At 52.9% G+C, this 27,476-nt stretch overlaps 3 protein-coding genes across 19 annotated transcripts in view; 2 read left to right on the forward strand and 1 right to left on the reverse strand.

Moving 5' to 3' along the window:
• Window positions 1-6,652: 6,652 nt before the first annotated feature.
• Window positions 6,653-11,965, forward strand: LOC308644684 (piwi-like protein 1; the record flags this gene model as incomplete). The annotated part of the gene is made up of 7 exons (XM_081286199.1): window positions 6,653-6,731; window positions 8,144-8,226; window positions 8,585-8,699; window positions 9,326-9,451; window positions 9,922-10,136; window positions 10,555-10,676; window positions 11,836-11,965. Exons 2-7 carry the CDS (start codon window positions 8,149-8,151, stop codon window positions 11,963-11,965), a joined length of 786 nt encoding a protein of 261 aa, XP_081142325.1. The 5' UTR covers window positions 6,653-6,731; window positions 8,144-8,148.
• Window positions 11,966-12,152: 187 nt separating this feature from the next.
• The window catches only part of RIMBP2 (RIMS binding protein 2), a 214,058-nt gene continuing 198,734 nt past the window's right edge, over window positions 12,153-27,476 (reverse strand). For 7 of the 17 annotated variants that reach the window (XM_081286194.1, XM_081286190.1, XM_081286193.1 and 4 more), the window contains 3 exons: window positions 15,159-15,249; window positions 14,495-14,670; window positions 12,381-12,529 (listed from right to left, as the gene is read on the reverse strand). In XM_081286194.1, the coding sequence (XP_081142320.1) occupies window positions 12,445-12,529; window positions 14,495-14,670; window positions 15,159-15,249 (352 nt within the window). In that variant the 3' untranslated portion in view covers window positions 12,381-12,444. Of the gene's footprint in view, window positions 12,530-14,494; window positions 14,671-15,158; window positions 15,250-16,187; window positions 16,317-27,476 lie in introns of those variants that run through there. The other 10 variants (XM_081286192.1, XM_081286172.1, XM_081286186.1 and 7 more) reach the window with 8 other exon arrangements.
• Window positions 20,799-27,256, forward strand: LOC308644685 (piwi-like protein 1). The gene is made up of 6 exons (XM_081286200.1): window positions 20,799-20,970; window positions 21,687-21,757; window positions 21,893-22,046; window positions 23,772-23,897; window positions 26,283-26,430; window positions 26,523-27,256. The coding sequence occupies exons 1-6, from the start codon at window positions 20,858-20,860 to the stop codon at window positions 26,637-26,639; spliced, it is 729 nt and encodes a 242-aa protein (XP_081142326.1). The 5' UTR covers window positions 20,799-20,857; the 3' UTR covers window positions 26,640-27,256.

Raw genomic sequence — 27,476 nt, forward strand, 5'->3', positions numbered from 1 at the left:
CTTTTTCAAGTTTTTGCTGAACGGAGACAATGAACCTAGATGATAACAACAGTATGGCTCCCACAACCCATGGCTATGAAGAGAAAGAGTTCAGAGAGAAAGACCTATTTGTATGTGAAGGAGAAATGACACAAGTATTCAGTAGTTAAGTGTGCCAAAGGCTAGTGACTTGCACCCTTGGCCTGACTTTCGGAAAGTGCATGCAGGCGGACATGGCTGAAGTGTTTGCAACAGGGAGCCTTCGAGTGACACTGCACGTGGTGGGATATGTTCCTTTCCTCAAGAGACCTTCCCAAGTCCCTTGGGGTGCCCAGAACCAGGAGGCGAGGTGGAGTGAGGCTAGGATTCCATCCTCAAGGTGCTTCTGAACACAAGGGGCAGCTGGTGCCCACTTATTGAGGACACTACGCCTTAACCCAGGAGGAGGGAGCTGGTCCTGAGGGAAGACACTTCCTGGATGGACACCAGGTGAGCAGCAGCATGGAGTGAAGACACCCAGTGCTCTGGGGAGGAGCCGAGCCGCCAGGGGAGGCAGAGGGCGAGCCACACCCAGGAGGGGCCTCGCCTTCAGCCCTGGGGTTTCCAAAGGTTCCGGCCATGCACCCAGGAGTCCGGGTTTTCAGCATGTGCACCCAATAAGCACATTTATACTTATTGTGATGCATCACAATATATTTGCAATAGACAAAGAGTATTAAGGAAGCAAGATAGACTCCAAAATAGACGCTGAAAATAAAGTGAAGGTAAAGAAAATATCTAAATCATTTTCTGTGAGAGGCACTTTCCTCCCACAGTGCATGCTCGTGATGAACACTTTTCAGCTGCGCTACATCAGCTCCGAGTGGTGCAGCTGGGTCTGCAAGGGCTCCCAAGAGAAGCACTGTGGATGCTTCACCCGGCACAGTTCCTATTCCCAGGCCCAGGGCACACAGCAGGAACAGCGCCAAGTTGCCTGCCCCTGTGTAGCCTCGGCCATGTGGGTCACGCAGTCGGCACTGCAGCAGGTCACAAATGAGCTGCACAGCTATGGAGAGTCCCCAGCCCGGCAGACTCCACCTCCACCTGGCCTCAGACCTGGAGGGTGCCTGGGCCTCCTATGGCCTACATGCAGTCCCTGCCTGGGGTGGGGGGGTCCCAGCACAGATTCAACTGTGGGTAGAAAATAATGGGGGAAATCATATCTGTCATGATTCCCTAAACAGTACAATAGCATTTACATTGTATTAGGGGTTATAAGTCATCCAGAGACAATTTAAAGTCCATGGGGTGATTGCTCAGGTATAAGCAGATTTTAAGCCACTGTATGTAAGGGACCTTAGGATATTTATACTTATTTTGGTGTTTATTTTTTTTTTGGCAGGGGGTGTTCGTGGAACCAATGCCCCACAATTCCTAGGGAGGACTGTATTCTTCAAGCTTAACTGTGTGTGTGTGTGTGTGTGTGTGTGTGTGTGTGCGCGCGCGCGCGGAGATTAAATCTAGGGCTTCCCACATACCAGGCTTGTGCCCTACTACTGAGTACACGTCCAGGCCATTTTTTTTTTAATCTTGAGACAGGGCTCAATGAATTGTGAAGGCCAAGTTGCCATCCTCCTGCTTCAGCCTCCCAAGTAACCTGGATTATAAGTGAGCACCACCACGCCCAGCAAAAAATCAGTGTTGTTCCCCCCCCCCAATGTGTTTTCATTTCTGTGCTGTCCCCAGCACTGGGTGCTGGGGTGGAACCCAGGGCTTTGGGAATGCTAGGAAAGCGCTCTACCTGTGAGCCATACACCCCACCTACCCCCTCTCCCCATGCCATCAAGTTATTCTCAGATAAAAGGAGCTACAGGAAGCAAGGCAGGGCAGGGACTGCTGGCAGGCAACACCCAGAGGGAGTACGAACTTCAGGACCCTGATGCTCAAGGGGCTGTTGGAAAAGGGTAGTAAGCCAGCCAGGCCAAGAAAAGGGAAGGCAGGCGGTAAGCTGGATTCTGCTCGCCGGACATAAGGGACCTGGACCTCGGGACTCATGGTTAGTGGAGAGCAGACCGCCTTGGCCATGGCCGGTTTCTACGCAATTGGTTATGGCTGGGGCCACGGGTTCCATGCTTCTGATGCTGCGGGTGCAGGAACCCCACCTCTGTCCCACCTGGTGCATGGACGTCAGGGAGAGCGCAGAAGCTGGTGGAACCTGGAAGGAGGCACCAAGCTGGAAGAAGGACCCCACACAGGAGGCGCAGGGCACGGCAGGACGGTGGAGTGGGCAGCCCTGTCAAGTGGCCCAGCGGCCCAGGGGGAAAGGGTGGACCCCAGACCTGAAGACAGAAGGTTCTCGGGGTCCAGGAGGGCCTCTGCGGGAGTCAAGACCAGACTGTAGGAGGCCGAGACGTGAGGAGATGGGGCTTAGGAGACATTCTTTCCAGAAGAAATGCAAAGGAAAAGAGTAGTGAGAGGGGTTTATTTTTGTCTGTTACATGCTTTTTACTTTTTTCTTATTGTATTAAGATGTTCATGGAGTTTACCGTTGTGATCAGCGCTAGGCAGGCAGCCCTGATGGGCGACCACTCTCCACTGCGCACGGAGCTCTCCTCTGCCCAGCCCAAACTGTCCCCACTAAACACCAACCATTCCAGTTCCTCCAGCCTGGCCATCTCCCTTCTCCTGCCTCTTGAATCTGACCGTTCTGGGCACCTCTAGTAAGGGGGATCCCACGGTCCTTGTCCACCTGTGGCTGGCTTCCTTCCCGCAGCCTCATCTCCTCAGGTCCGCCCTCACTGTGCCTGGGTCAGGGTGCCCTCTCTTGCCAGGCTGATTGGGTTCTAGCGTGGCTATGCAGGGTTTTGCTTGCCCATTCACCAGGCAGTGGACACCGGGATGCTTCCACATTCAATAATGCTTCCATGAGCACAGATGGACCAAGCTTCCCTGAGGCCTCGCTCTCCTTTCTTTTTAAGATGAGAACGGCTGGGCACACAGTGAGGATGTGCTGAAGAGTAGCCCAGTAGAGGAGGAGTTGAGAATGGGAAGGAGGCTTGTGCCACAGAGGAACCTTTGGGGGAGCAGAGAGGCCCAGAGCACAGATGAGGGGCTGGGCAAGCCAAGGCACATGACCCAGCCACACTTGATAAATGGCCTCCATGTTCTCAGAGAGGGGCAGCAGCAGGGTGGCACTAGGTCATGGCTCTGGAGACTGTGAAGGGCAGGAAGCACCTTGGGGGGTGTGGGAAGTGGACTTAACCTGGAGGATGCGCAGAAATGATGACCAGGGACCGTGCCAGGTTTTGCTGCTCCTAAGAGCACACTGCAGCCCGGGCAGGCACATAATGCAACAGGTGGTGTGTCCAAGGTCAGGCAGAGCTGGCAGAAAGGCAAGAAAGCAGAAGTAAGGGGCTGGGGACAAACTGGAGGGAAGGGGTTGCCCATGATCAGGCTAGACTTGGAGTTGAGAGGGGTCACAGACTGAATACATTCACACACCTCAACTCAAATTATTTTAAATGAACTAATGGAGTAACATAAGATTTAGCATACCCAGGCCTTGCTTCCTGTGCCAGGAGCCAGTGAATACCACGGAGTCACCTAACCTCAGGTGCCCCATCTCTGCTCCCAACCAGTCAGGTCCCTTCTCTTTTTGTCCACTAGAGGGCAGATGGCATTTTATTCATAGCACCCAAGGAGTGTGCTCAGCAGTCTGGATGCTCACTTTTTTATTCTTAGTCAAATTCTAGAACCTGGTCTGTCTCTCACCTGCCCCCCCCACCTGTTCCAGGTGCTCCTGCTATGACTGATCACATGTGGCCCCAGACACTACATGCCTACTTTAACCATGGAGTGTGGTGATGCAGGGAAGCCTAGGAATGCCCTCCAAATCCCACTTAACTCCAGGGTCCTCACATCCTGAAGCATCTCCCAACAACTCCCTCACACACTCACAGCCCTCCAAGCACTCTGATCTCCCAGCTCAGGGAAGAAGCAGTATTCACATTTAATTTCCAGGTTTAAACAGTCAGGCCCAATAATTGATGCCACTGGAGTTCTGGTTCTGTTATCAGTTTTAAAAAAAAAATTAAACCACAATGTCTCCCAAATTTCTCTCTGTACTTCTTTTTTATTAAATGTTATGTGAGCTTGAACCATCAGGAGACACAGTGGCCTGCTATGCACTTTTTGCATCTTTAGATCACACGCCAATGCTCTGGTGCCATTTCACACCAGTACTATGTCTTTAGTACTTTAGGCATAAAAACATAAAGGGAAAGAGCTGGGTTTACCCTCTAATCCATTTCTTGTTCTATTGCTCCATCTGCTGGCCAGCTCATGGAACATCTTCACCAACCTTTAAGTCCTTCCTGGAAAAGTTAATCTCCATATGGTACTCATTCCAAATTGTGTCCCAAAAGTGAAAACACGTGTGAAACCATTTTTTCTTTTCAAATTGCTCCTGGCTTCAAGTGTCTTACCTTTTCTCATCATTTATCTAAATGTGAATGACTCCAGAATCTCAGATCTTGCCCCAAGTTTCTCAGACTCCTCTAAGCAAAAGAACGATTTGGCATCACTTTTAAAACACAAATTCCTAGCTCCCATCCCAAACCTACCAAATAAGGATTATCTGGGAACTTGTATTTTTCTAAGTTTACCCAGTAGGTTTTACACTCAGTCTAGTATGGGAAACAACTGAAATCTAGCCCACCCTCTTGAGAATCCCTTAGGAGATTGTAGAATAGGGAGCTTCCTAGTTTGACAAATAAGCCTGTCCCATTTTACAAGATTTAACTGGAATGATTTTGCCTCAGTGAGGAGGGCACCTAGCTCAGGGTGGATCCCAACGAGCTTCTTCTAGCTCACCTGCAACCGCTTAGACCCTTAGTGAGTCCCACCTGAGAGAATGCTAGCCCTCCAGGTGAATCTGAGGCAGGTAAGGCCTCCCTGCGGTGCTGGGTCTCCTGCACGCACCCGATGCACAACTCATGGATTTGGAGAGCTGCTTTTAGGTACCCGCCTCCTGGCACTGGAGACAGTTTTATTTCCCTTGAGGACAAACTTAGAACCCCGTTTCTGATGGAAGAAACAGCCTGTGATTTCACGGGCCAGCGCACAGCTGAGTCCACTCTTCCACCCCAGGGCGCCCTCCGGATGCCCAGCTGTGCACAACCTCCACGCCCACGCAGGGCCGCCACGTGCTCCGGTCCGCTCGGCCCGCGGGGGCGAGGCCATGTAGCCCCACCCCGGGAAACGGCCACCCGCGCGGCAGCCAATCAGGGCGCAGCGCGCGCGCCGCACCGTTGGCTCGGGAGTCACGTGCTCTGCTGCCGCCTCGCTCCGGACCGTGTACGTCCGCGGTAAAGGAGGGCCGCGCCGCGCAGCCCGGGAGTCCGGAGCGAGCCCGCGGCGAGGCCGGGGCTCCAGGGCGGTGGGGCGGCGGGGCGGCGGCGCGGGGCGGCGGCGCGAGGCGGCGGAGGGATCGGGCCGTTGCGGCTGTTGGCGGTGCGAACCGGCGGGTGCGAGGCGGCGCGTGCGAGGCGGCGCGCTCTCCTGAGGTGGCCCGCTCTCCTGAGGTGGCCCTGCTCCTTCGGCTGCGCGCCCGAAGGCTAGGCGGCTGCGAGTCCGCATCCACTGAGGCAGGCGAGGCCGCGGGCGGGCGGGATCTCCACAGGACGGCGCCCGCACCCCACTCCACCTGTGCCCGGTCGCTCCTCACCTGTACCGGCATCCCTCCTCTCCCTGTGTGCTCACCCGTGCCTGCACCCCCACTTGTACCTGCACCCCGCCTCTCCCTGTACGCCCACCCGTGCCTGCACCCTGCCTCTCCCTGTGCACCCACTCATGCCTGCACCCCGCTTTTCCCTGTGTTCCCAACCTGTACCTGCACCCCACCTCTCCCTGTGCGCCTACCCATGCCTGCACCAGGAAAACCACCTGTGTCCGTACCCCCATGGGTACCTGCACTCCCACCTCTACCTTGTCCCACCCCTATGGCACCAGTATCCCCACCCCACTCTCTACCTGTTCCTGCATCTGAACCCCATGGGTCACTGCACCTGTTCTTTGTTTCGTTGCCGTCCTGAGGTGGTTGACCAACCAACCTCAGGACCGAGCTATAATGGGCCCTGAGTCAGGCCGTTGACCATGACTGGGGGAGTTAGGGTGCTTCCATACTGGATTATCCAACACAGTTGCATGGTCCAGACCCCTTTTTAGGCTAGGGAGGTAAAGGAGTGGGTGCAAGAAAAGGCTTTGCCTTCCTGGGGGGCTTGGAGTCAGGGGAGCTGGAAAGTAGGGAAGTATTGGCATAAAAGGGACCCTGCTGGGGTGACCTTAGAGCAGTCTGGGAAGCAGGAGGCTTCCCTATGATTTGGGCTGGGCCTTCCTAGGGGGCCAGTGAGCTCAGGGCCGGGTATAGGGGGAGAAAGCTGGAGGCTGTGTGATAGGACAAGGGTTTGCTGTGCTTTCTAATTCTACCGGAAGTGTGGTCCAAAACAAGCTACAATGTTTTTCTTCTTTTTTTATTGTGGCAAAATAGTAACAAATTTGCCATCTTAACCACTTTTAAATACATTACTGTGTTTTTTGCTAGTTGCCTCTTGTTTTTAAGTTAAAGTTGATAAATCATTTTGACGTAAATGCTCTCTAGTGTAGTTGTTGGAAGCACAAACTTATTTCTCTCCTTAGGAGTGCCTACACCAACTTCCAGATTGGGATACTTTTGTAATTGAAAGGAGACCAAGCTGAAAAGTGAAGTTCCCTGGGTAAGCTGGACAAGGTGCACTTGTTTATGTGAACAGTACTCTGCCGTGCTGCTCAACCTGGGGTCATGAGAACCATCTAGAGGACTGCTGCAAACAGGTCCAGCTCGGGCTGGATGAAGGGGACTCCCCCATCCCCCTTACACACGTCCATGTTTCCAGCAAGTTGCAGACACAGTCAGCCAGAGACAGCTTTGAGAACTGCTCTGTTGCTTAAGAGTATTCCCTATTGAGAGGGCAGTTCAGCTTATTGCTAGTTTGATTTTGGGTTTTTAAAAAGATATTTGCATGATTATTGCACTGGACCAGGTGAGAAGGACCAAATTGTGGTGAGCCCCCTGTGTGGCTGTCACGTGTGAGGCAGAGCCCTTGCCTCGTAGCTAGGAGGCCTCAGGTCTGGTCTGAACCAGAAGGCTAGGTACCATGTGGTATAGTGGCTGCTGCAGCAGGTGGACAGCCTTAAGGAAAGTGGGGGAATAACACCGTTGATGTGGTCCTTAGAAGAGAATGAGCCAGACTCTTCTAGTTTAGAAAAGGTGTGAGCCATGGTATAGGGGATTCAGGGGCTTGACTGTGGCTGCTGGGGGAGGGGCTCTTGCTGAGTCTGAGCAGCAGGTGAGTTGAGAGTGCTCCTGCAGCCCTTCTCCTGGGCGTGTTGTGAATGCAGGGTTTAGGGCCAGATGCAACATGCTGGCCTCTGAAGGTTGCCTTGTGTAACCCGAGTGGGAACTTATGCTTTAGAGTGTGTGGCTTGCTCACAGTCACCTGTCTGCAACAGGCAGCGGCTGGTTTGGGCACTGGAGCTCAGGAGCTATTGCCTTCACCGTGGCGGGTTAGAGGTGATGAATCTGAAGCCTTCTCATGGTGGACTCTTATGAATGCAGCTGTAGGAACAGTTTAGAAATACAGACCCATCATTTCTCTTCAGAGGCAAAGGGTGCTGATGTCCTTTCAGGAATGAGATGCAGTTGAGGAGGAGGGAGAAGTTTTGGGGCAGGAGCCAAGCAGATGCAGCAGGTGTGCAGAAGGAAGAGCCCAGGGGCTTGCTGGAAACATGCCACAAATGCCAGTTTTGTGGCAGATTATACCAGGGTGTGCAGTACCCAGGTGGAGAGTCTGTTGCCATCACTGAATTCTCGGGACACTTTGCCTCTCCTGCATCAGTCCATACTGATTCTCTTGGAAACTAAACCTTGTGTTGAAATGTTTTCCACTTGGCCCTACCACCTGGGGCAGTGGCCCAGGCCAGCTTGTGGGATGTAGGAATGGGTGTTTCCCTGAGAAACTGCTGAGAAGAGTCCAGCATGTGATAATCGAGGAGCTTATCTTAGGATCTTAATGTTTAAAGGTAACCTTGTAGAAACGGCCAGATGTGATTATGCATGACATTGTCTTCACAATTATTTTCTCTCCAGAAAAGATGACTGGGCGAGCCAGAGCCAGAGCCCGGGGAAGGGCCCGCGGTCAGGAGACGGCACAGCATGTAGGGGCAGCCGCAGTGAGCACTAGTTTTTTCTGCCTCATAAGGGTCTTAGAGACCATTGACCACCTTGGGCTCCCATGTAGCTCAATGGTAGAACCCTTGCCTAGTAGCTGGGAGGCCCCAGGTCTGATCTCCAGCACCAATAAATAAATATCCAAAACAGCTTTGTTCTGGGAAGAAGCCGAGAACCGCGCACCTGTTTGAAAAACTGGCTCTTGACATCATTTGTGACTCTTGCCTCAAAGGCATTTCTTTTTTAAAACAGAACACTCGGGAATCTGGGAGGTGGTGTTTGAGTAGCTGGGACTGGGTTAAGCTGGTCTCACTGGTATCTGGACTGTTGACCTGAGAGTGGCTCTTCTTTGTGCACCAGCAGAGTCAGCAGCCAGGGTACATTCAGCAGAGACCTCAGCAGCCACCAGCAGAAGGGGACTTGGTCGGCCGAGGACGGCAGAGAGGAGCAGCAGGAGCCACAGCCAAGCCACCAGGTGGAGGAGAGTGGGAGGGACCTGGAGCAGCCATGGGGTGTGCAGTGCTGGCCCTGGGCAGCGGCTGCTCTTGCAGCTTTTACAGGGCCCAGCAGGTCTCTGCATAGCCCACAGGTGCTGGGGGCACCAAATTTCTTTTCTGCTTGAAAACAAAGACTGTAGACTTGCCAAGGCCTGTAATAGTGATTACAACGTGATTAAATTTCAAATCACTCGTCAGTTTGCTTATCGTGCCTAAATAAGCCGTTTTAGACCATTTCTTGGCATCATTAGTAATAGCATCAAAAGCTGGGCTAACTTGAGTAGAGAACTAAAAGCAGTTACATGTCTGATGGTGAAGAGGTTCCACATCGTGTGTTAGGCTTGGGTCTTCCATTATGGGTTCTGGGTGTGAACCGGGTCAGCCCCCCGTTGCTGCAGCTCCACGTGGCATGACACATGTCAGGAGATACCAGGGTGGAGGTCTTTAAAACTCCAGATAGTAGAAGCCTGGCAGGGGTCTCCCCACAGAGGGGTGCCATGGAGATGTGCCATGGGGAGCAGCCCTCCGCAGGAGGGCATCACACTGCCCTTCTCTTTCAGCCTGGCATTGCCCATGTGCTCCATTTTCCCTCTTTTCTTTCAAGAGCTCCAGATTTCAGCTGGGTTTCAGGAGCTGTCATTGGCCGAGAGAGGAGGGCGGCGCAGGGACTTTCATGACCTCGGTGTGAACACCAGACAGAACCTCGACCATGTCAAGGAGTCCAAAACAGGTGAGTGGGCAGAACATTTCAGAAGGTCATGTTCAGGCTCAAAGAACCTGGACCATGCATGTCAAGGAGTCCAGGACAGAGTTGGTAGATCATTTCAGGAGGTCACTTCCAGCACAAGGCAGGGAATGGAAGCGCATTGTCTTGCTGTTTGTGTGAAGCCCTCAGCGTTGATGGAATGGCTGGGGTGTCCGGGACTGCACACCGTGTTACTGTATTAGGTAGTACATGGGACCCTTCAACACCATTTGCCTTAGAGACAGCTGGTTTTTTATGTGAATCCCTTGGTCCAGGGGGGGTTTGTTCCCAAACACTGGACTCTCTAGAAGTCCCTGAACATGTAGGATGGTGGTGCCCAAGTCCAGGCTCTGGGAACTGGATACTGATTGCTGCTCTGAGCTCTGTTCTCGGAAGGCAAGATTCCAGGAAGGACACTCTGGACTTGTGCTAACCAAGTGTGGCCGGCTCTGCAGGATCTTCAGGCATCATAGTGAGGCTGAGCACCAACCACTTCCGGCTGACCTCCCGTCCCCAGTGGGCACTCTACCAGTACCACATCGACTACAACCCGCTGATGGAGGCCAGGAGGCTCCGCTCTGCACTCCTCTTCCAGCATGAAGATCTCATTGGAAGGTGTCATGCTTTTGATGGAACAATATTATTTTTACCTAAAAGACTACAGCACAAGGTTATTTCACATGTCTGGGTGGGGAGAGGGTGATGGGGACTTTGGAAGAGGCCCTGGGGGTCTCCTGTCCATTGGCCTATGGCTAGCCCAGAGGCCACACTGGCATCACGTGCCTTTGTCAAGTCCACCAGGAAACTGAAGGGCTACAGCAAATTGTGATGGGGGCTTGCTCACTCTTCCTCCTAATCCTTTTCTAAAAGTGCCATTAAAAAATGTACTTCTTAGGCCTGGAGATGGGTGTAGTTCAGTGGTAATGCATTTGCCTGGAATGCACGTGAGGCCATGGGTTATGTCCCCAGGACTGCAGTCCATCCATCCTTCAATGATGACTTTAGGGTTGCCTTGTTAAAGAGGCATTGTGTTTTGGGTTTGGTTTCCATAAGAATTGGAAGCTGGTCTCCCACCCTGTTGGCTGCAGGTCACAGAAGTGTTCAGCCAAACCCGGAATGGAGAGCATGTCCGGATCACCATCACGCTGACCAATGAGCTCCCACCCACATCGCCAACCTGTCTGCAGTTTTATAACATCATATTCAGGAGGTGAGTGTGGTTAAACTTGAGTATTTTATTAAGGATTTAAAACAGAAAAGCTGGAAGAAGAGTATAGGGAATACATGTGCACCTGTTACCTGGGCTTTGCCATGTTGGGTGAGCCAGTGTCTCTGGATTGCCATGATTTTAACTGTCATGTCTTATCATCCCAGGTGGGAATGATAACCTAGGAAAACAGATTGAGCAACAAATATGCCACTTAGGGTAATTTTTATAATAATGTGTGTTAAGAATTTTTTCCTTTTGAGAAAATAGGTGAATGATTAGAACATTCGAAGATTACATATAATACATACATATATATATATAATATATTATGTAAAGGCCTCCAAGTTCTAGGTTTTGATCCACAACCTGGCTTTATGCCCTGTGTGACTTCATTGCAATATTCCTGGGATTGAAACTGGGGCTGGGTGGGTTCAGGTGTGGTTTATCAGCATGCAGTTTGCTTCAAGCCAGCCCTTAACTTTAATTTCCCTGTTTGTGTTGATGTCAGGTCCTCAAAACCCTGCCTGTGCTGGGCCAGGGTCACCCTTCCCTGGGGGGCTCTGGTTGGGAGGGGTGGGTGAGACCTCTCCACACCTTCCTGTGGCGAGAGATGACAGCGGCTGGCTCGTACTGGTCGTCAGTGTGCATGCCATATCTTCCAAAGCTAAAATAAAGACATGCTGGCAGGGAGTTTATTTTCTGGGTAAAAAGAATCTGAAGGCTGAATAATGGGCTATGAGATTTGGATTTGTAATTTATCTTTTAAAATTGCTCATAGAAAATTGTCCTTTATTTTGAAGTAATGTGATTGGAAATCCATAGATGTACCAATCAAGGCTTGGCAGGGTGGTTCTGCAGAGGGCTGCCTGGTCAGCACCATGCCTTCCCAGCCTCAGCTGCTGGGCCTGAGGAGCCTCAGTCAGCAAGCGAACACCAGGGTTGGCTTCCAGGAGAACCTAACTGATAGACATGCAAATCAGAATTTCATGTAATTCGTGTGTCTTGGGATCTCTTTTCCCAAACTCTGAAACATTTGGAACTCATTGCTGGGTTCCAGGCACATGAGGGCCAGTACTGCCCAGAGCAGCCCGCTGTCCCATAGGCAGGACTGGATGCTTTCCACCCTCACTTTTATAACTGCTCACTTTCTACTCTCCAGGCTCTTGAAAATCATGAATTTGCAACAAATTGGACGGAACTATTATAACCCAAGTGACCCTATTGATATTCCAAATCATAGGTTTGTATCTACGTTTCTCTCTGCACAGACTTTGAGAGTGGTGGTCTGATGTGACAGTATCTCTAATGGTGCATGTCACGTTAGGGGAACATGTAACTTGGTTTGCCTAAGAAGTCACCCTGCAATACTTGGATTCAAGGACAAAGCGACAAAATAACATTGACGTCGCCAGAGAGGCATAAGCATCTATTCAGCACTCAGTTTGAGCTTTGCCCTCTGGTGATGAGGTCCCCAGGCAGAAGTCACTGTGCTGTCACAGCTATGGCTCAGGTGGTTTAGGTTTGTTGTAATGCAGGCACTTGCAGCAGGTGGATCAGTGTAAAGGAGAGCCCAGTCAAGTTTGTGTGTTTATTTAAAAGGGAACCTCTAAACGATCATTACTACCATATGAGGCTATTGAAGCCTTGAAAGGTCTCTTTGGAGCCGAGGGACCCAACTTGAAGTAGCTTGCACTGGTGTCTGGGCCCCCGTGACCAGCGCTGTCCTCGACAGGTTGGTGATCTGGCCTGGCTTCACCACTTCCATCCTTCAGTACGAGAACAACATCATGCTGTGTACCGACGTCAGCCACAAAGTGCTGCGCAGTGAGACGGTGCTGGACTTCATGTTCAACCTGTACCACCAGACAGAGGAGCACAAGTTTCAGGAACAAGTTTCCAAGGAGCTGATAGGGCTGATTGTTCTGACCAAGTAAGCCTACCCTTTTAAGTGCAGAACCTCCTTCGTGCAAGCCTTCAGGGCATGTGGCTTTCTAGTTCTGTGATGTGTGAGGTGGCGGGGGGATTGGGAGAAAGGGGCCACTTGTCACCCTTCTGGGGTCAGTGTCTGGGGAACATGACCAGGAGACTGGTGATGCCAGAGAAGTAGGCTGCCTGGTCCTGCTTTGTCCTCTGCCCTATGTTTCTGCCAAATGCTTGTTCTCTCTCTGGTGCTTGGCCCACAGGTACAATAACAAGACATACAGGGTAGATGATATCGACTGGGACCAGAATCCAAAGAGCACCTTCAAGAAGGCAGATGGCTCGGAGGTCAGCTTCCTGGAATACTACCGTAAGGTATGAGGCCAGCCCTGCAGGCCTGTCACCTAGCTCCCCCGTGAACATGCACACCACGCACCCTCCACTGGGCAGTATGGCGCCACGATGAGAAGCACCTCCCAGCTTCCCTTCTCTAGCAGAAGGAAAGACCAAAGTTGAACTTGCAGGTGGTAAATGTGCTGAGTAACAGCTCACTTGGATCCTTTGTGCTGTAGCCAGCATTTCAGCCAACTTCACCTGGGGCCCAGGGTCACAGCTGGTCCACCTTGGCACCCACTGTGCTAGTCTCCTATGGGAACTCTAGCTTTGGATTCACATGTGTAAGGTTCAAATGGGCTTGTCGGGTTTCTGGGCAGTCTCCTGACCCAGCCTTGTGAAGGAGGGGCATGGTCATCACCACACCAGCAGGATCAGAGGGTAGCAGAAGAGGCTGCTGGTGGGCAGAGAAGAGTGTCCACACGGGACTGCTGGAGGGCAGCAGACATGCTCTGACCTGTAGAAGGCCACCTGCTTTGACCACCGTATTACCAGTAAAGGAAGTTACCTCTCGAGTACTGTCAGTTGATGCCTTCAAACCTGTCTTTAAAACCTGTCTGAAACAGATTTTATTTTTGTGCCTTTATTGGAGTGTTTTCTGTTCCTGAGAGTCTGGGCACATGAGCTCTTGCCATATGTGTCCTCCATGGAAGGTGCACCATCAGCAGCCTTGGGTGGTCCTCAGCTGCCTGCTGGGACTACTGCTCAGGGGCCTGGGAGGGGCAGGAGTCATCACAGCTTCTTCTGCTGCTGTCCCCAGCCTCCACACTCCCAGGGACTCCAGCTCTGTTTAGATCCCTGTAGTCAGAAGTGGCTGTGGGGACTGAGCTGTGCCTTTTAGTGGTCACTGTTGGGGATGGGAGAGGTCAGTGCTTGTCATCAAATAGAGACGAGAGCAGCTGGAAATTGGGTGTCAATATGAAGTGAGGCCAGGGGAGACAAGACACCTGCAGATGGCTCTCTGCACGTCACCACTGCTGTTACTCTGCCCGGCACCCTGGGTGGTGTACCTTGGGTGACCTCCAGCCTTATTCTCGGGCTTCGGGGCAGGGGTAGTTTCAGACCAGGTGTGCCTTTACTCAGCTGCCTCCTTGTTCTAAGTGTCTGGATGTCTCAGATGCTGCATGAGGTGTGCCCAGCCCCTCGATGCATGCAGGGACTGCACCCCAGCAGGGTCTTCCTGGTCACACCCAGTGCTGTGGAAGACTGCAGAGGGCTGCTGTGCTGGTTACTGCAGTGCCACCACCTTGTCCCCCCTTCCCTGGTTTTAGACCTGCTACTGCCTTTGCTCCCAGGCTCTCCTGCTGTGACATGTTTTCACTCTGGTATTGCCCTTCTGCGAGGCTGCCCTTCCTGCTGTGTGGTCCTTAGGACTGGTCCCAACCCTCCTGCTGACCAAAGGCTCTGCCAGACTCCCTTTGCTGTGCTCTGCCTGCTTGGCCCTGGTGCTGACCTGGATTCAGCTTCTGGTGGCTTGGGATGGGGGTGGCCCAGGGGTGGTGTACCTGGTTAACTGTGGCAGACACAACTGATGGGTGAGGCTGGGGGCATCTGATAGGTCCTTGAGACTTTTGGTGGACATGCAGGTGCAGTGGTGAGTGGTCTTGGGGAGAAAGGTGAAATCTAGAAGACATTGGAGCAGAAGAGAGGGGTTTTGGGGGTAGTCATCAGGGCCAGGAACCTAAAACAGAAATGAGTGCTGTGCTTCAGGTATAGGAGAAGTATAGTAGGAGCTGGAAGGTAACTCTTGACCTGGATGGCAGGGCCAGGCTGGAACCTGGTCCCTTCATTCAGAAAGGAATGAGGCCCGGGTAGGTGTCTGGGCTCTCAAAGCCGGTCATGGCTATGCCATGCTCCTCCCTCTCTGCCCAGTGGGATTGTGTGAGTTTTTAAAAAGTGATTATAAATTAAGTGGGATGGTAAAGATGTGGGGGCTCCAGGAAATGACAGGAAGGAGAGTCTGGATGGCACAGGGAAGGAGCTGCAGTGAGAACTCAGGTGGTCTTTGGAGGGTCTGGGATGGTGAAGCCGGGCCCAAGCCCATGTATGCTGACATTGTGTCTAGGTGTTGTGAGCATCTGTACTTTTGTCCCCCCCTCCCAAGTTGGAGGTAGGGATCAACTCCCCAACTAAAGCCTTCAAAGCCCCTGAGTGCTGAGGGCTCCTCACCTGCACTCCTGGAGACTCCCACCAGGGTTTCCCTCTCAACCACGGGCCATTTGTCCACTCTGCTGAGCTCGAAACTGCTCTCCTGGCTGGCCTAGTTTGTGGGGAAAGGAGAGGTGATTAGTCCCAGTAGAGTTAGAAGTGCATGTTCATGCTGTGCTTGAAAACCACCCTGCCACTTGGCCTTGGCCTTGCCCTTGGCCTTGCCCTTACCCTTAATTAAGAGCCAGAGTCACACCTCTGTCTCCAGGTGACCTGCTCCCTGGTGATCACCTCCCCCCTTCCTGTCCTGAGCAGCAGTATAACCAAGAGATCACCGACCTGAAGCAGCCAGTCCTGGTCAGCCAGCCCAAGAGGAGAAGGGGTCCCGGGGGCACGTTGCCTGGCCCCGCCATGCTCATCCCTGAGCTCTGCTACCTCACAGGTAGGCTGCCCAACTCCTGGGCCACTGTCCCAGAGTACGGCCACTCCCCAGGCTCCTTCACCTGCAGCCCTCCTAGCAACCCTGTGGGGGCGGCTTCCCCTCCTGGGCACCCCCTTCCCACACCTGCCTTGCTGCAGAGCTCGGTACAGGAAGTTCACCCCTCTGTGCTTTGTGTGCAGGTCTCACTGACAAGATGCGGAATGACTTCAATGTGATGAAGGACCTGGCAGTGCACACGCGGCTGACTCCTGAGCAGCGGCAGCGGGAGGTGGGCCGCCTCATTGACTACATCCACAAGTAGGTGCCTGGCGCGGCCACTGCGTGTCCACAGGGTCTGGGCTCCTGTGCGGCCTTGTTGCAAGGCCTGTCTTCTGCTCCTCAGTGAGCCAAACACTTTGAATAAAGCTTCACTTCAGTCCTGTTGGGAGAAGGGGCCGGCTGGAGGAGGGGGCGTTGGGGCAGATCTCTGCCCTACGTAGGACTTGCTCTGAGCAGCAGGAGTTTGGGTCTCAGGATTCTAAACTGAAGGTGTCCTGGAGAGAAGGGGAGGGATGGGGAGCTTGCCCTGCGCAACCTCAGCTGAGGCAGCCCTGGGTGCACTCTGCACACGTGTCCACTGGGGCTCAGCACGAGCTTGTTTTCCATTTGCAGAGATGACAACGTGCAGAGGGAGCTTCGAGACTGGGGGTTGAGCTTCGACTCCAACTTACTGTCTTTCTCAGGACGAATTTTGCAAGCTGAAAAGATTCACCAAGGTGGAAAAACAGTAAGGCAGTTTTTAAGGCAGTGGATCAAGTGAGACATAGGCCAGACTAGGGTGAAGCTAGAGGGCATAGCCTGAGCACCAAACTGGTGCTGTCACCAGCTGCCACATCCTCATGACCTATACACACCAGAGCACTCGGCAGCCCTAGGACCTGGCCTAAAGGGGACTTGGCTGTTTTCTCAAGTGACCCCAGTTACTGAGTTAAGGCGCAGCAGAGCAGTATTATCTGACTCGCACGTCGTCTGTCCCTGAAGCAACTTTTTACATGGAAAACTCCAGATCTAATTGAAGTTCTGTGTGGACAGTTTGTAGATGTGTGTGCTGTTGTACCTTTCATATTCAGAAAGGGGAAAGCACATATTCTGGAAGACTTTTATGTAATCATAATGTTGCAAATTTCCAATACTTTAAATCATCTTCTAGCCAACTCTGCCCTTTCACTGTCACAGCTGGGAGCAGCATTGTCAGATAATGGAATAGTGTGATGCAGTCATTTCTGGTGTCCTTTGTAGAGACCACAAAAAGATGTGTCCCTCCATGGGGACCCTTGGGGAGCAGGCCGAGCAGTGGAAGGAACTGGGCATTGCCCATGAGGTCCACCACAGGGCCGCTGCCACCTCTGCCCAGCTAGCAGCTGGGTTATAGCTTGGTTTCAGTGTCAGACACTAATTCAAGTAGTTTGACTTTCAAGTCTTATTTTTTGTTTTTCGTAAGAACACCTGTCCTTGAAAGACTTTGGCAGAGAAGAAGGCAAGTTCACCTGAGGCACCTGGGCAGTGTCTGGGGGAGCTAGTGAAGCGGCATGGGTGCACTTGAAACAGGTGCCACTGTCTTCCGGGCACATTTTTGAATGTTTCCCCCTCGGGTGTTTCCTCTGCTGCTGGCTGCAGCTCAAGCATAGTGGCCTAAGGGTCACAGTAGCTGTGGCAGAATCATGAGGACTTTCTGGCTGTGTCCTCAGGAGTACACAGGAGGCTCACAGCATCTCTGAACTTTTTTCTAGTTTGACTACAATCCACAGTTTGCAGACTGGTCAAAAGAAACAAGGGGCGCACCGCTGATCAGCGTCAAGCCACTGGATAACTGGCTGCTCGTCTACACGCGCAGGAACTACGAAGCTGCCAACTCACTGATCCAAAATCTTTTCAAGGTGACACCAGCCATGGGCATACAGATGAAAAAGGCAATCATGTAAGCAATCACGTCACTTCTTCTCAAGAAAGTGAGGCATCGTTCCCGGAGGGTGTGGGGCTCAGAGCTCCCGACTGGTTATGCTGAAGAGTCCCCAGGGCTCCCGGGGATGCTCAGGCAGGACAGATTGCACTGATGCTGCCAGCCTGGTTCTGTGCAGCAGCCTCTTGCCTAACGGGCAGTTCTGGGCATTTTATTTCATATTCTGTGCAGAAATGTGTCGCGAGTTGCAGCCTCTAGGACAATTGTATGCGCAGCGTGACCTTTGCTTCCTTTTCTGAATGTCGGCCTGTGTGCTTCCACTGCAGGATTGAAGTGGACGATAGAACCGAGTCCTACCTGCGCGTCTTGCAGCAAAAGGTTACATCAGATACCCAGATAGTAAGTGGCCGCTGGGCCTTGGATACGCTGGGTGGGGGGTGTTCAAGTGACATCTGCGAGTCCTGGAACTTGGAGCTCCTTCTCTAGGCGTCAGCCCTGGACCCCCAGATGAGCCACAGAACATGCCCTTCCCTCCACATGGCAGCTGATTTGGTGCTGCTATGTGCCTGGGAACCTGGCACAGGCTCTGCTAGGGGTGAGGAAGGGGGAGGAAAGGAGGCTATCTTAAGCTTGTTCTGACTTGAAGGCTTTGATTATCCTAGAAAATTGGGAAAAAGACAAAGTGGGTCAGTGGTGGTGTTCCACACAGGCAGCAGTGTAGCTACGCAGAAATGGGCAGGGACTGCCCAGGGTGCAGCCTGCAGCTCCCAGAGATTGTGAAGATCAGCATCCAGGCCACCAGGACATGCAGGGCACTGGGGCCCTACTCCTGAGAGGTGTCCCCTTGGTCTTGGTTCAAGCGTCTGTCCATCGTGTGTGACCAGCCCCTGGGGGGAGTGACGTGAGAAGGTGTGGAGCAGTGTGCGGTCTGAGGCTCCTCAATCGTGGCACTTGGCCCCGGCGAGCTCTGGAGGGGCAGAGGACGTGGCAGGTGGTCTTCTTGCATCCCTGGTTTGGACTTGAGCAGTGTTGGCTTTCCTATTCCTGTTGCAGTCTGTAGTGGGGGCAGTCAGAGTGTGAGGTCTGGCGCTGGACCCCGGCCTGGCCACTGGCGTGACCCTGGCAGTGCCTGGGTGGCATCTCCACACATGAAAGCACTGGAGGCAGTGCCCACAGTGGTCGGTCCTGCATGGACTCTGTGAGAACCCAGCAGTGCCAGCTGCCTGGCTCTGCCCGTGGTCCCACCCACGCCCCTCCAGTGCAGTCTAGAGTCCCAGCGAATCTCCTGAAATACCATGAAAGGAAAATCATCCCCCACTTCCTGGCTGGAAGGCCTTGGGCCACAGGCTTCCTGACACATGTAGTCCACAGGGCACTGGGCTGCAGGCACTGTCCCTCCTGCAGAGAGGGTCCTCTTGCTGTGTGTGGATGTTGCCCTCTTTGTGCTGTGGCCCTGCCTTGGTGGCCTGCAGCTGGCTCGCTCGCTCACACACCCAGACACGTTCTTCTCTTGCCTGTATGTTTTCTGGCAAAGGTTTCACTTAAAAATTTGCAGCAAGCTTTCTCTGTTCCAGTGTTCCCTGCACCCAGAAATTCTGTGGAGATGGACATCGTGTGGATCGTCCTGTTTGGCATGAAGGGCATGGCCTTTGCAAACACCAGGCTATGTCTGAGTCTAGCCACCTTCCCATGTGGGAAGTAGAGTTGTGGTGGGGGCTGGATCCCCCACTCCCACAGAACCTCCTGTTCAGGGTTGGGGGAAGTGATGGCAGGTGAGGCAGGAGGTGGCGGTCCCCTGAGGAACTCCACACTGTGTCCCCAGACCTGGGAGGGGCATTCTGCACTCTTCTCAGAAGGTCCCTTGAATCCAGGCTCCTCCACTTGGCAGACAGTGTGCCTATTCTATTGTCTGGCTGGGTCCCTGCCTTGTCAAGTCCCGAGGCTGCTGTTGCAGTTCATCTCTGGCAGTTGGCAGCTCCTATTTTCTAGTCAGATTCATGACCTGAAACTATGGTGGCCAACGCATAGCAGTTTAGTAAATTCCTGTTGCTTTTACACTGTACCATAAAGTTGCAGAGAGCATGTGTGCAGGTTACCACCAGCAGACGGCAGCATGGGGTGAGTGCTGTGCAGGAGGGAGAGGGCCTCTTGGGGAGGAACAAGGGTTGGAGGGGAGGCCATGTTGAGCTGTTCTAGGAGCCCACATGCTGGCCGTTTCTAGAGAACATCGGAGGGCAACGCCCAGCTCTGGGAGGCTAGGCACAGTGCCTCCTGCACCCTGGATGTTCACCTGTAGCCCTGGTAGGCCTCTGACAAGGGACAAGGACATATTCTACATGGCTTTCAGCCCAGGGAAGCGCTGGCTGCATCTCATCAGCCCCTGGTTCAGCCCTCCTTTTTGTCCTTGGATGCCACAGGCAGATCACAGCTGTGTTGCCTGGAACAGTGTACGTGCCCAGGTAGACAGCAACTTTCTTGGAGACCATAGAAAAACGAGGCTCTGGGATCTGTGGGGAGATGACAGTGAGTTCATGAGCTGGATTCAGCTCCAAAACTTAAACCTGCAGCCCTAGAATTTGGGTGGTACATGGAGATGTGGTGCTTCACCTTGGCCTCAGGATGGCCCTCAGACTTCTAGGAAGACTACTGCCTGGGTCAGGTGACCCCGAGCTTTCAGGATCGTAAGCCATGGTCCTACATGAACTGGAGTAACTAGACTGTGTCTGCTTGGGAGTCCTTGCCAGCTAGCGCTGTCCCGAGTCCTTCCAGGCTGGTCCTGGAGTGTGCCTGGCTCTGTGAGCGCCTCTAAGGACGTCCCACCATGGCCACACAGTCAGCTTGACAAGCTCTCTGCCCTGGGCCAGCTGCCATGTGGCCTTGGTGTTGTTGCTATCCTGCTAATGAGCTACCTGACAGACGCCCAGCAGAGCTTGTGCAGGTGGCCCTCAGTCTGCCCCTGAGCTTGCTGTCTGCTCTCAGCCCAGTCCTAACCTTCACGCTCCTGGCTGCTTGTGACGAGGTCATCCCCTTGTTTGTAGGTTGTTTGTCTGTTGTCAAGTAATCGGAAGGACAAATATGATGCCATCAAAAAGTACTTGTGTACGGACTGCCCCACCCCAAGCCAGTGTGTGGTGGCCCGGACCCTGGGCAAACAGCAGACGGTCATGGCCATTGCCACCAAGATCGCCCTGCAGATGAACTGCAAGATGGGCGGTGAGCTCTGGCGAGTGGACATGCCGGTGAGCTGGGCTCGTGGTGGGCGAAATGTTCTGTGGGCATTAAGAAAGACACGTCTTTTTTCTGTGGTGCCATTGTTCAGTTTCTAAAACGGCAATATTCATGTTAAAGCTGAAGCTGGCAATGATAGTTGGCATTGATTGTTACCATGACACCACAGCTGGACGGAGGTCAATTGCAGGATTTGTGGCCAGCATCAATGAAGGGATGACCCGGTGAGTGAGACCCCATGTCACCATGGGGATGGACGCTATGACAAGACAGGTAAGTGAGCCCTGAGCTGGGCCCTGCTGCGGGCCTATGAGTACATTCTGCTTCATCCTGGTGGAAGGAAAGGGCAGCACCTGCCCACCCTGCCCTCCATTGCCCTCAGTACCGTTCTCAGAGGCATTCTGGGTCGCATGTCCTTTCATCTCAGTAAAGGTGGCCCAGTCTCAAACTTTCCTGGTTAGTTATTTTTATTGGCTACTGAGATGGGACTTCAGATTTCCAATGTAGAGAAAACAGTTCACTGGCCACTTGTATTCCTGCACTGTAGACCCACTCTTCAGGGTTCTCCTGGGAACTGAGTGGATTGCCAGGTGCAGAAGCTGTCGGCATCACTGGTGAGTGAGTGCCAGCCTTGATCTTGAGAAGAGCAAGACCCCTAAGGGTGACTTCTCAGGAGCAGGGCAGTGGGATCCTAGCTTATCTCCTGTTTTCTCCCCAGCACGGGGAAGTACATGGTTGGTTTTTAATTGGAGAAAACTTATTTTGAGAGTTACAAAGGATTTATGGTCTCCTGCCACTTCTGCTTATTTAAGGAGACATTAGGAGACCCCTTAAAGGAGGTGGCAGACATGACATGCCCCTGAGAGCAGGTAGCTGTAGAGCAGCTGAGAGGGGAAGCTAGAGGCCGTGGGCCTCACTGGTCACACTTTTCTCTGAACAGCTGGTTCTCACGATGTGTCTTTCAAGATCGTGGACAGGAGCTGGTAGATGGGCTCAAGGTGTGCTTGCAAGGTAGGCCTGTGTGCTCCCTTCTGTCCTGGAGCATCCTCAGGAGCGAGCCCTGGGCTGGTGTGTTGGGAAGCATGCCCAGGGTGGGGGAAAGGCTGCATCCCTGGCCCACCTGTGATGGCCCCGTGCTGCCCACAGCGGCTCTGAGGGCCTGGAACAGCTGTAATGAGTACATGCCCAGCCGCATCATTGTGTACCGGGACGGTGTCGGGGACGGCCAGCTGAAGACCCTGGTCAACTACGAGGTCCCACAGTTCCTGGATTGCCTCAAGTCCGTTGGTAGAGGCTACAAGTAAGCACACCAACAGGCCCACAGTCGCTGTCACAAATTTACCTTTTTGTCTTTGAAACTGTGTCATCTTGGGCAAAGGTAAGTGACCGCCACACAGGGCTGCCTTCCAGCGCTGGCTGGCGAGTTTGTGGCTCCCCTGCCCTGGCTCATGGGCACAGGCCTCTGGTGGGACGAGTGTGTTGCACACTGTCCTGGAGTTTCCATGGACAGTGCTGGAGTAGGCAGCAGGGGAGAGCACTGTGTCCAAGACAAGGGTCAGGATGATGTGGCATCACCCTGTGAGCAGGACAGGGGAGAGGCTCACCCCAGCCACTGCAAGGAGCAGTGGAGAGTACACAGTACTCAGGAGCTGACAAAAATAGTAAATAGTGCTTCCAGGCAAAAGCTTCACCTTTGTGTATAAAAGAAAAATAGTGCCGGGGATTATTTCTCACTGCTGAGAAACTTGGTCTGCGTCAGAGTTTTTAACTTATTCTCTGGAACCACGATGTCTGTCATGGTGGACATATCAGTCCGACCCTCTGTGGAGAAGCATCGTGGTCAGCTGATGTGGGGGGAGTGCCTGATGTAAGAACAAGTCAGAAAGGTACTGGTGTCATGTCCAAGTTGGCTGAACCTTCCTTGTGCTGTCACAGGACCAGCATCACCCACCCAATGCTAGCTGCTGAGGAAAGTGCTTATTTTGGGTACTCTAGAGTCCTGTCAACAGTGACCGCAGACCCTGCTCGAAGCCCATCTCGAGGGTGGACAGGCTTGAGGGCTTGAGATGGGCCACAGCTCCTCAGCACGTGGGTCTCATTGGGCCCTGGTGTTGGCCCTGGTGCTGGCCCTGGTGCTATGTGCAGAGCCATCGCGGGGGTGGGGGCAGGACCGGCAGCAGCAGAGCTCTGTGGGCCAAGGGTGGTGCTTCTCGGTCCCCTGCTGACCTGCTGCTGAGGAAGTCAGTTAGGTCTGGCTGGATGTCAGTTCCCACATGGGCTTGCAGACTCCTCCCTGCCCGGTTCTCACTGGAGAAACTGGAGTTGCTGAGTCAGGTGTTCCTCGAGCCTGTACTGAGCAGCCCATCAGCCCACAGCATGGGACCTGAGGTGTCCAGGCCCCCAGGGACCTGCATTCACCTGCAGTAACGGAGGCACAAAGAGCTGCTAGGAACAGTCGTCTCCTGAGGCTTTGTGTGTCCTCGTCACCAACTCCTGCGTGGACTGTGTGCACACAAGTGCCCCTGGCCCAGGGCAGTGGAAAGGGGCCTTTCAGAGGTGCCAGGCCAGGGTTGCATGGGAGGATCAGGGACGGGCTACGGGCTCCAGCTAGTGGTGTGGTTCTGTTCAGTGTGGGAGAGCCTTCTGGGCCTGTGTGCATCATGCGGCCCACTGATGGGCCCTGAAACAGTGAACGGGAGCATCTATCGCCCCTGTAGCCCTAGCATGCTGGGAGCTAATGAGTTTGGAAAGTGGTGGGTTAGACTTGAGGCTGCTGATGGAGCCGCCTGCCAGGTGTCCGAAATGAGGAGCTTTTCTACACAGTAGGAAGTACCCACTGCAGAGTGTCTTCTGGGCCTGACGGGCTGCCTGTGCTCTGTCCTAGGCACACTCGCTGCCTGGCCCTACCTGCACTCCACTCCTGGCCCTTGGCCCTGTCCAGGGCATGAAGGGAAAGGGACAAGCCTATCACAGGAGTGCCTTAGGAGTGGGATGCACTGATTGTGGTCATGTCCACCCCTTGAAGCCCTAGGCTGACGGTGATCGTGGTCAAGAAGCGTGTGAACGCCAGGTTCTTCGCCCAGTCTGGAGGACGACTTCAGAACCCACTTCCGGGAACGGTCATCGATGTAGAGGTCACCCGACCCGAGTGGTGAGTGCTCCAATCTCGGCCTCTGTGAGCTTGGTTTTGTAGCCATCACTGGACAGGTCCTGTCTCAGGCCTGTACCCTACCCCCCCAGACACCTGTTCTTCGGGTACCTTGCTCTGACATGTCCACTGTGGCTGGGATTTTCTAGTGTTGGGCCTCAGAGCACAGCTGCTGGCCCGCTGCCTCTGGGAGCCTTGCTGTGCGTGTTAGCTTTTCTCGCTGTGACCCAGTGCTCACCAACAGCCTGGGGGAAAGGTTTATCCTGGCCCTGTTCTCAGGTCAGTCCGTGGTCAGTCCGCGGTCCGTGGGCTCCATTGCTCTGGGCCAAGGTAAGGGAGCAGCACATCATGGCAAAAGAGCATGGTGGAGGAGAGCAGTGAGAAGCAGAGAGCAAGCAGGTGCCAGGGACGAGTCGGTCCCCAGTGGCATGCCCCAGTGACCTCCTCCTCCACCATGCCACGCCACACCTTCCTGCAGAAGTCCTTTCAAATTATTAGTCCATCAACTGGCTTAACCCCTGGTGAGGTCACAGTCCTTGTGATCCTGTCACTTCACCCCTGAGCACCCCTGTGTCGCCTCATGTGAGGTTTCCAGGGCACGTCTTGCACCCAGACCATGGTATCATCTGTGGTATTACAGGCAGTTTAAGGACAGGAACCTCTCGATGTGTGACAAGCATGTAGTTTCTGAAGGTGAGACGGCTGCAAGGAGAGGGGCTTGGGCAGCTGCACTCTGTGTGAGGCCCGAGTGCCAGCCCAGGGCCTCTGTTGGGTCCAGAGTGTTGTTGGTTTTTGGTGTAGTCCCTAAAGCTCCCAGTAAGAAGCCGAGTCTTCACCATGGCAGTCCCCACGGGAGGGAAGAGGAAAGGGGTCTGTCTTTCCAGGCAGGGTTCGCAAGCCTGTTTAAAGAAGGCAGCCCTGGGGCTGGGGCTGGGGCTGAGTGGTAGAGTGCTTGCCTAGCATGTGAGAGGCCCTGGGTTTGATCCTCAGCACCATGTAAAAATGAATAAATAAAATGAAGGAATTGTGTCCAAGTATAACTAAAAAATAAATATTTAAAAAACAAAGGCAGCCCTGCCAGGCCCACTGCAGTTTGCATACAGAACACTTCTGTATGGATGTGAGGTTAAATAGTCATGACCATTACTGCTGGGTGTCCCAGATTCTGAACAAGAGGCGACAAAGACTATAGCACCCCAAATCTGATACATTCCTAGCCCCAAGTGTTTTGAATAAGAGACATTGATTTAACCTGTCCTAACAGTTTGGACAGGTGATATTAAAGACCGTATTCCATTTAGTCAGCTAGTTAACACTGTGTAACATGACAATGGACACAGTTTTTACTTTGAAATGTGCTGTTTGGGTGTGCCACTCTCAGGCAGGTGCTGTGGGCAGTTCAGGAGGATGGCACTCTATCAGGCACATCATCAGGCAGCAGAGTCGGGCTGAGGCTGACCTGGCCAGTGGGCTCCTGCAGCTGTGCCAATAGCCCCCTATTTTCTAACCCAACGGCTTGATGCCAGAGCCCAAACAGGCTGTCTGGACGGGCAGGGAAAAGTCCAGGTGGGGTCATGGAGGATGCCACGCTACATGCTCTGCTCCAGGTGCGGTTCCAACCCTCATGGTGGCTGGTGTCATTCAGCACATGTGACAGGCACCTCAGGTGGACTCTGGGCCTCACTGGCTCGTGGCATCGGAACAGGCTTACACAGATGGGAACTTGGGCTGATCTCACTCTGCCCTGGTCTGTCTGTCCCTTTTGGGCAAGTCACTTGCCATTTCTGACTTCCTTCTACCCCAAACGGAATCTACTGTAGATGATCCTGACATTCTAACATCTCTAGTTTTACGTCTCTTGGGAGGACACAGGTAACTGCAAAACCCTTTCCTCTGTCTCCATCTGCTCAGATGAAAGCATCTCTATACTGATGTTTCATTGATGGCAAGACATGAAAACACCCGATGGTTAATTTCCCATGTTGTGTTCCTTGGTTTCATTCCTCGCTTGGGTCTTACGCAAATTCTGTTTATGGTCCTTCACACACTTCTCTTTTAATCAGTGCTCTAAACTCTTACTGATGAAAATTAGTTACATTTTTGTTAAATAGCCATGGGTACAATAAGAGGAACAGTCCTGGGTAGATGGCATTTGGGAAGTACCCCGGCCACAAGCCCCCTCCACGCCTCCGCACAGGGTCATGGCAGACGTTAAGTGAAGTTGCCTTCTGAACACCTTCCCACGGAAGCCTGTCCTTGGGCCTCGGGGAGCTGCTGGGATCTGGGCCCCTTGGGCAGCGTGAGATGGCAGGACCTCTGGGGGAAGAACAGCACAGCTCCGTCGTGGCGTGTGAAGACGGCAGCCTTGCCGGCATTTACTGCACACAGGTATGACTTCTTCATCGTGAGCCAGGCTGTGCGGAGCGGGAGCGTGTCCCCGACACACTACAACGTCATCTATGACAGCAGTGGCCTGAAGCCCGACCACATCCAGCGACTGACCTACAAGCTCTGCCACATCTACTACAACTGGCCGGTGAGTGGCAGGGGTGGGGCGGGTGGGTAGGCTCCGGAGGCCGGGACACAGCCCAGAGCGCCATCCAGTGACTGCTCCTCTCCCCGCCACAGGGTGTCATCCGTGTGCCCGCGCCCTGCCAGTATGCACACAAGCTGGCCTTCCTGGTGGGCCAGAGCATCCACCGGGAGCCCAACCTCTCGCTCTCCAACCGCCTGTACTACCTCTGACGTGAGGCCACCGGGCCTCCCTGCCGCAACTCCGGGGTTTTAAATTTTTATTTTTTTTAGCTATTATCTTTCTAGATGAGAAGGAAATTAGAAGATCTGAGTTTTATTTCTAGCATTGCTATTTAACTTTTTCTTTATTTTATAGGTAAAAAATTAAGATTTTATATTTTATCTTGATTTCAAAAGTCTGTCATGATGATTTATTTTAAAAAATGTGGATATAGCACTTTGTATAGTCGACAGACTTTCTCTAAGTGTTGGGCTTGCTTGGAAGTACTCTCAGGAGTGACCAAGTCCTATCTGTAAACCAGTATTAGCTTTATTTTTGAAATACTTATTTTGAACCTAAGGGAGGACAAAAAGGCATAAAACAGGGTGCTAAGTACAGTCGTAGGTAGGTTTTATTTGGGTATCTGATATCTCATGTTTTAAAGATAAAAGCTACCATTAAATGACCTACACAAATTAACATGCTCATTTTTTTTCTTTTTGGAGTTAGGTAGTATGGGGGTTAAAAAAAAAATTGGAAAGTTTTAAATTTTCATCCAAGAAAATATTTTAACATTCTTTAACAAAAGAGGTAGTGGTGAAGTTCTGTATTAACATGACTATTTATTTCATTTTGCAACCAGGACATTATTCTATTTGTTGTAAAATAAAATAAAATTGCTCGCCATCCTGTCTGAGTAACAATACAGCCTTGTGTGGGCAGTGTGCGTGTCCTTTCATTGCCCTGAGCAGCGGACAGGGCGATGTGCATGGGGACGCCACTGCTTCTCCACCAGGAGCTGGGCAGTCGTAGCTCCAGTCCAGATGAGGCTGGGCTGCGTGTAGTGG

The sequence above is a fragment of the Spermophilus citellus genome (genome assembly GCF_964194105.1).
Source record: "Spermophilus citellus genome assembly, chromosome: 3".
Lineage (NCBI taxonomy): Eukaryota > Metazoa > Chordata > Mammalia > Rodentia > Sciuridae > Spermophilus > Spermophilus citellus.

Excerpts from the sequence above, each read along its gene's own strand:
- LOC308644685 (XM_081286200.1), top strand. The coding sequence starts at position 20,858 with ATGTTAAAGCTGAAGCTGGCAATGATAGTTGGCATTGATTGTTACCAT. Across the intron at positions 22,047-23,771 it reads TCCGTTGGTAGAGGCTACAA|CCCTAGGCTGACGGTGATCG; the intron begins GTAAGCACACCA and ends CACCCCTTGAAG. Across the intron at positions 26,431-26,522 it reads ACATCTACTACAACTGGCCG|GGTGTCATCCGTGTGCCCGC; the intron begins GTGAGTGGCAGG and ends TCCCCGCCACAG.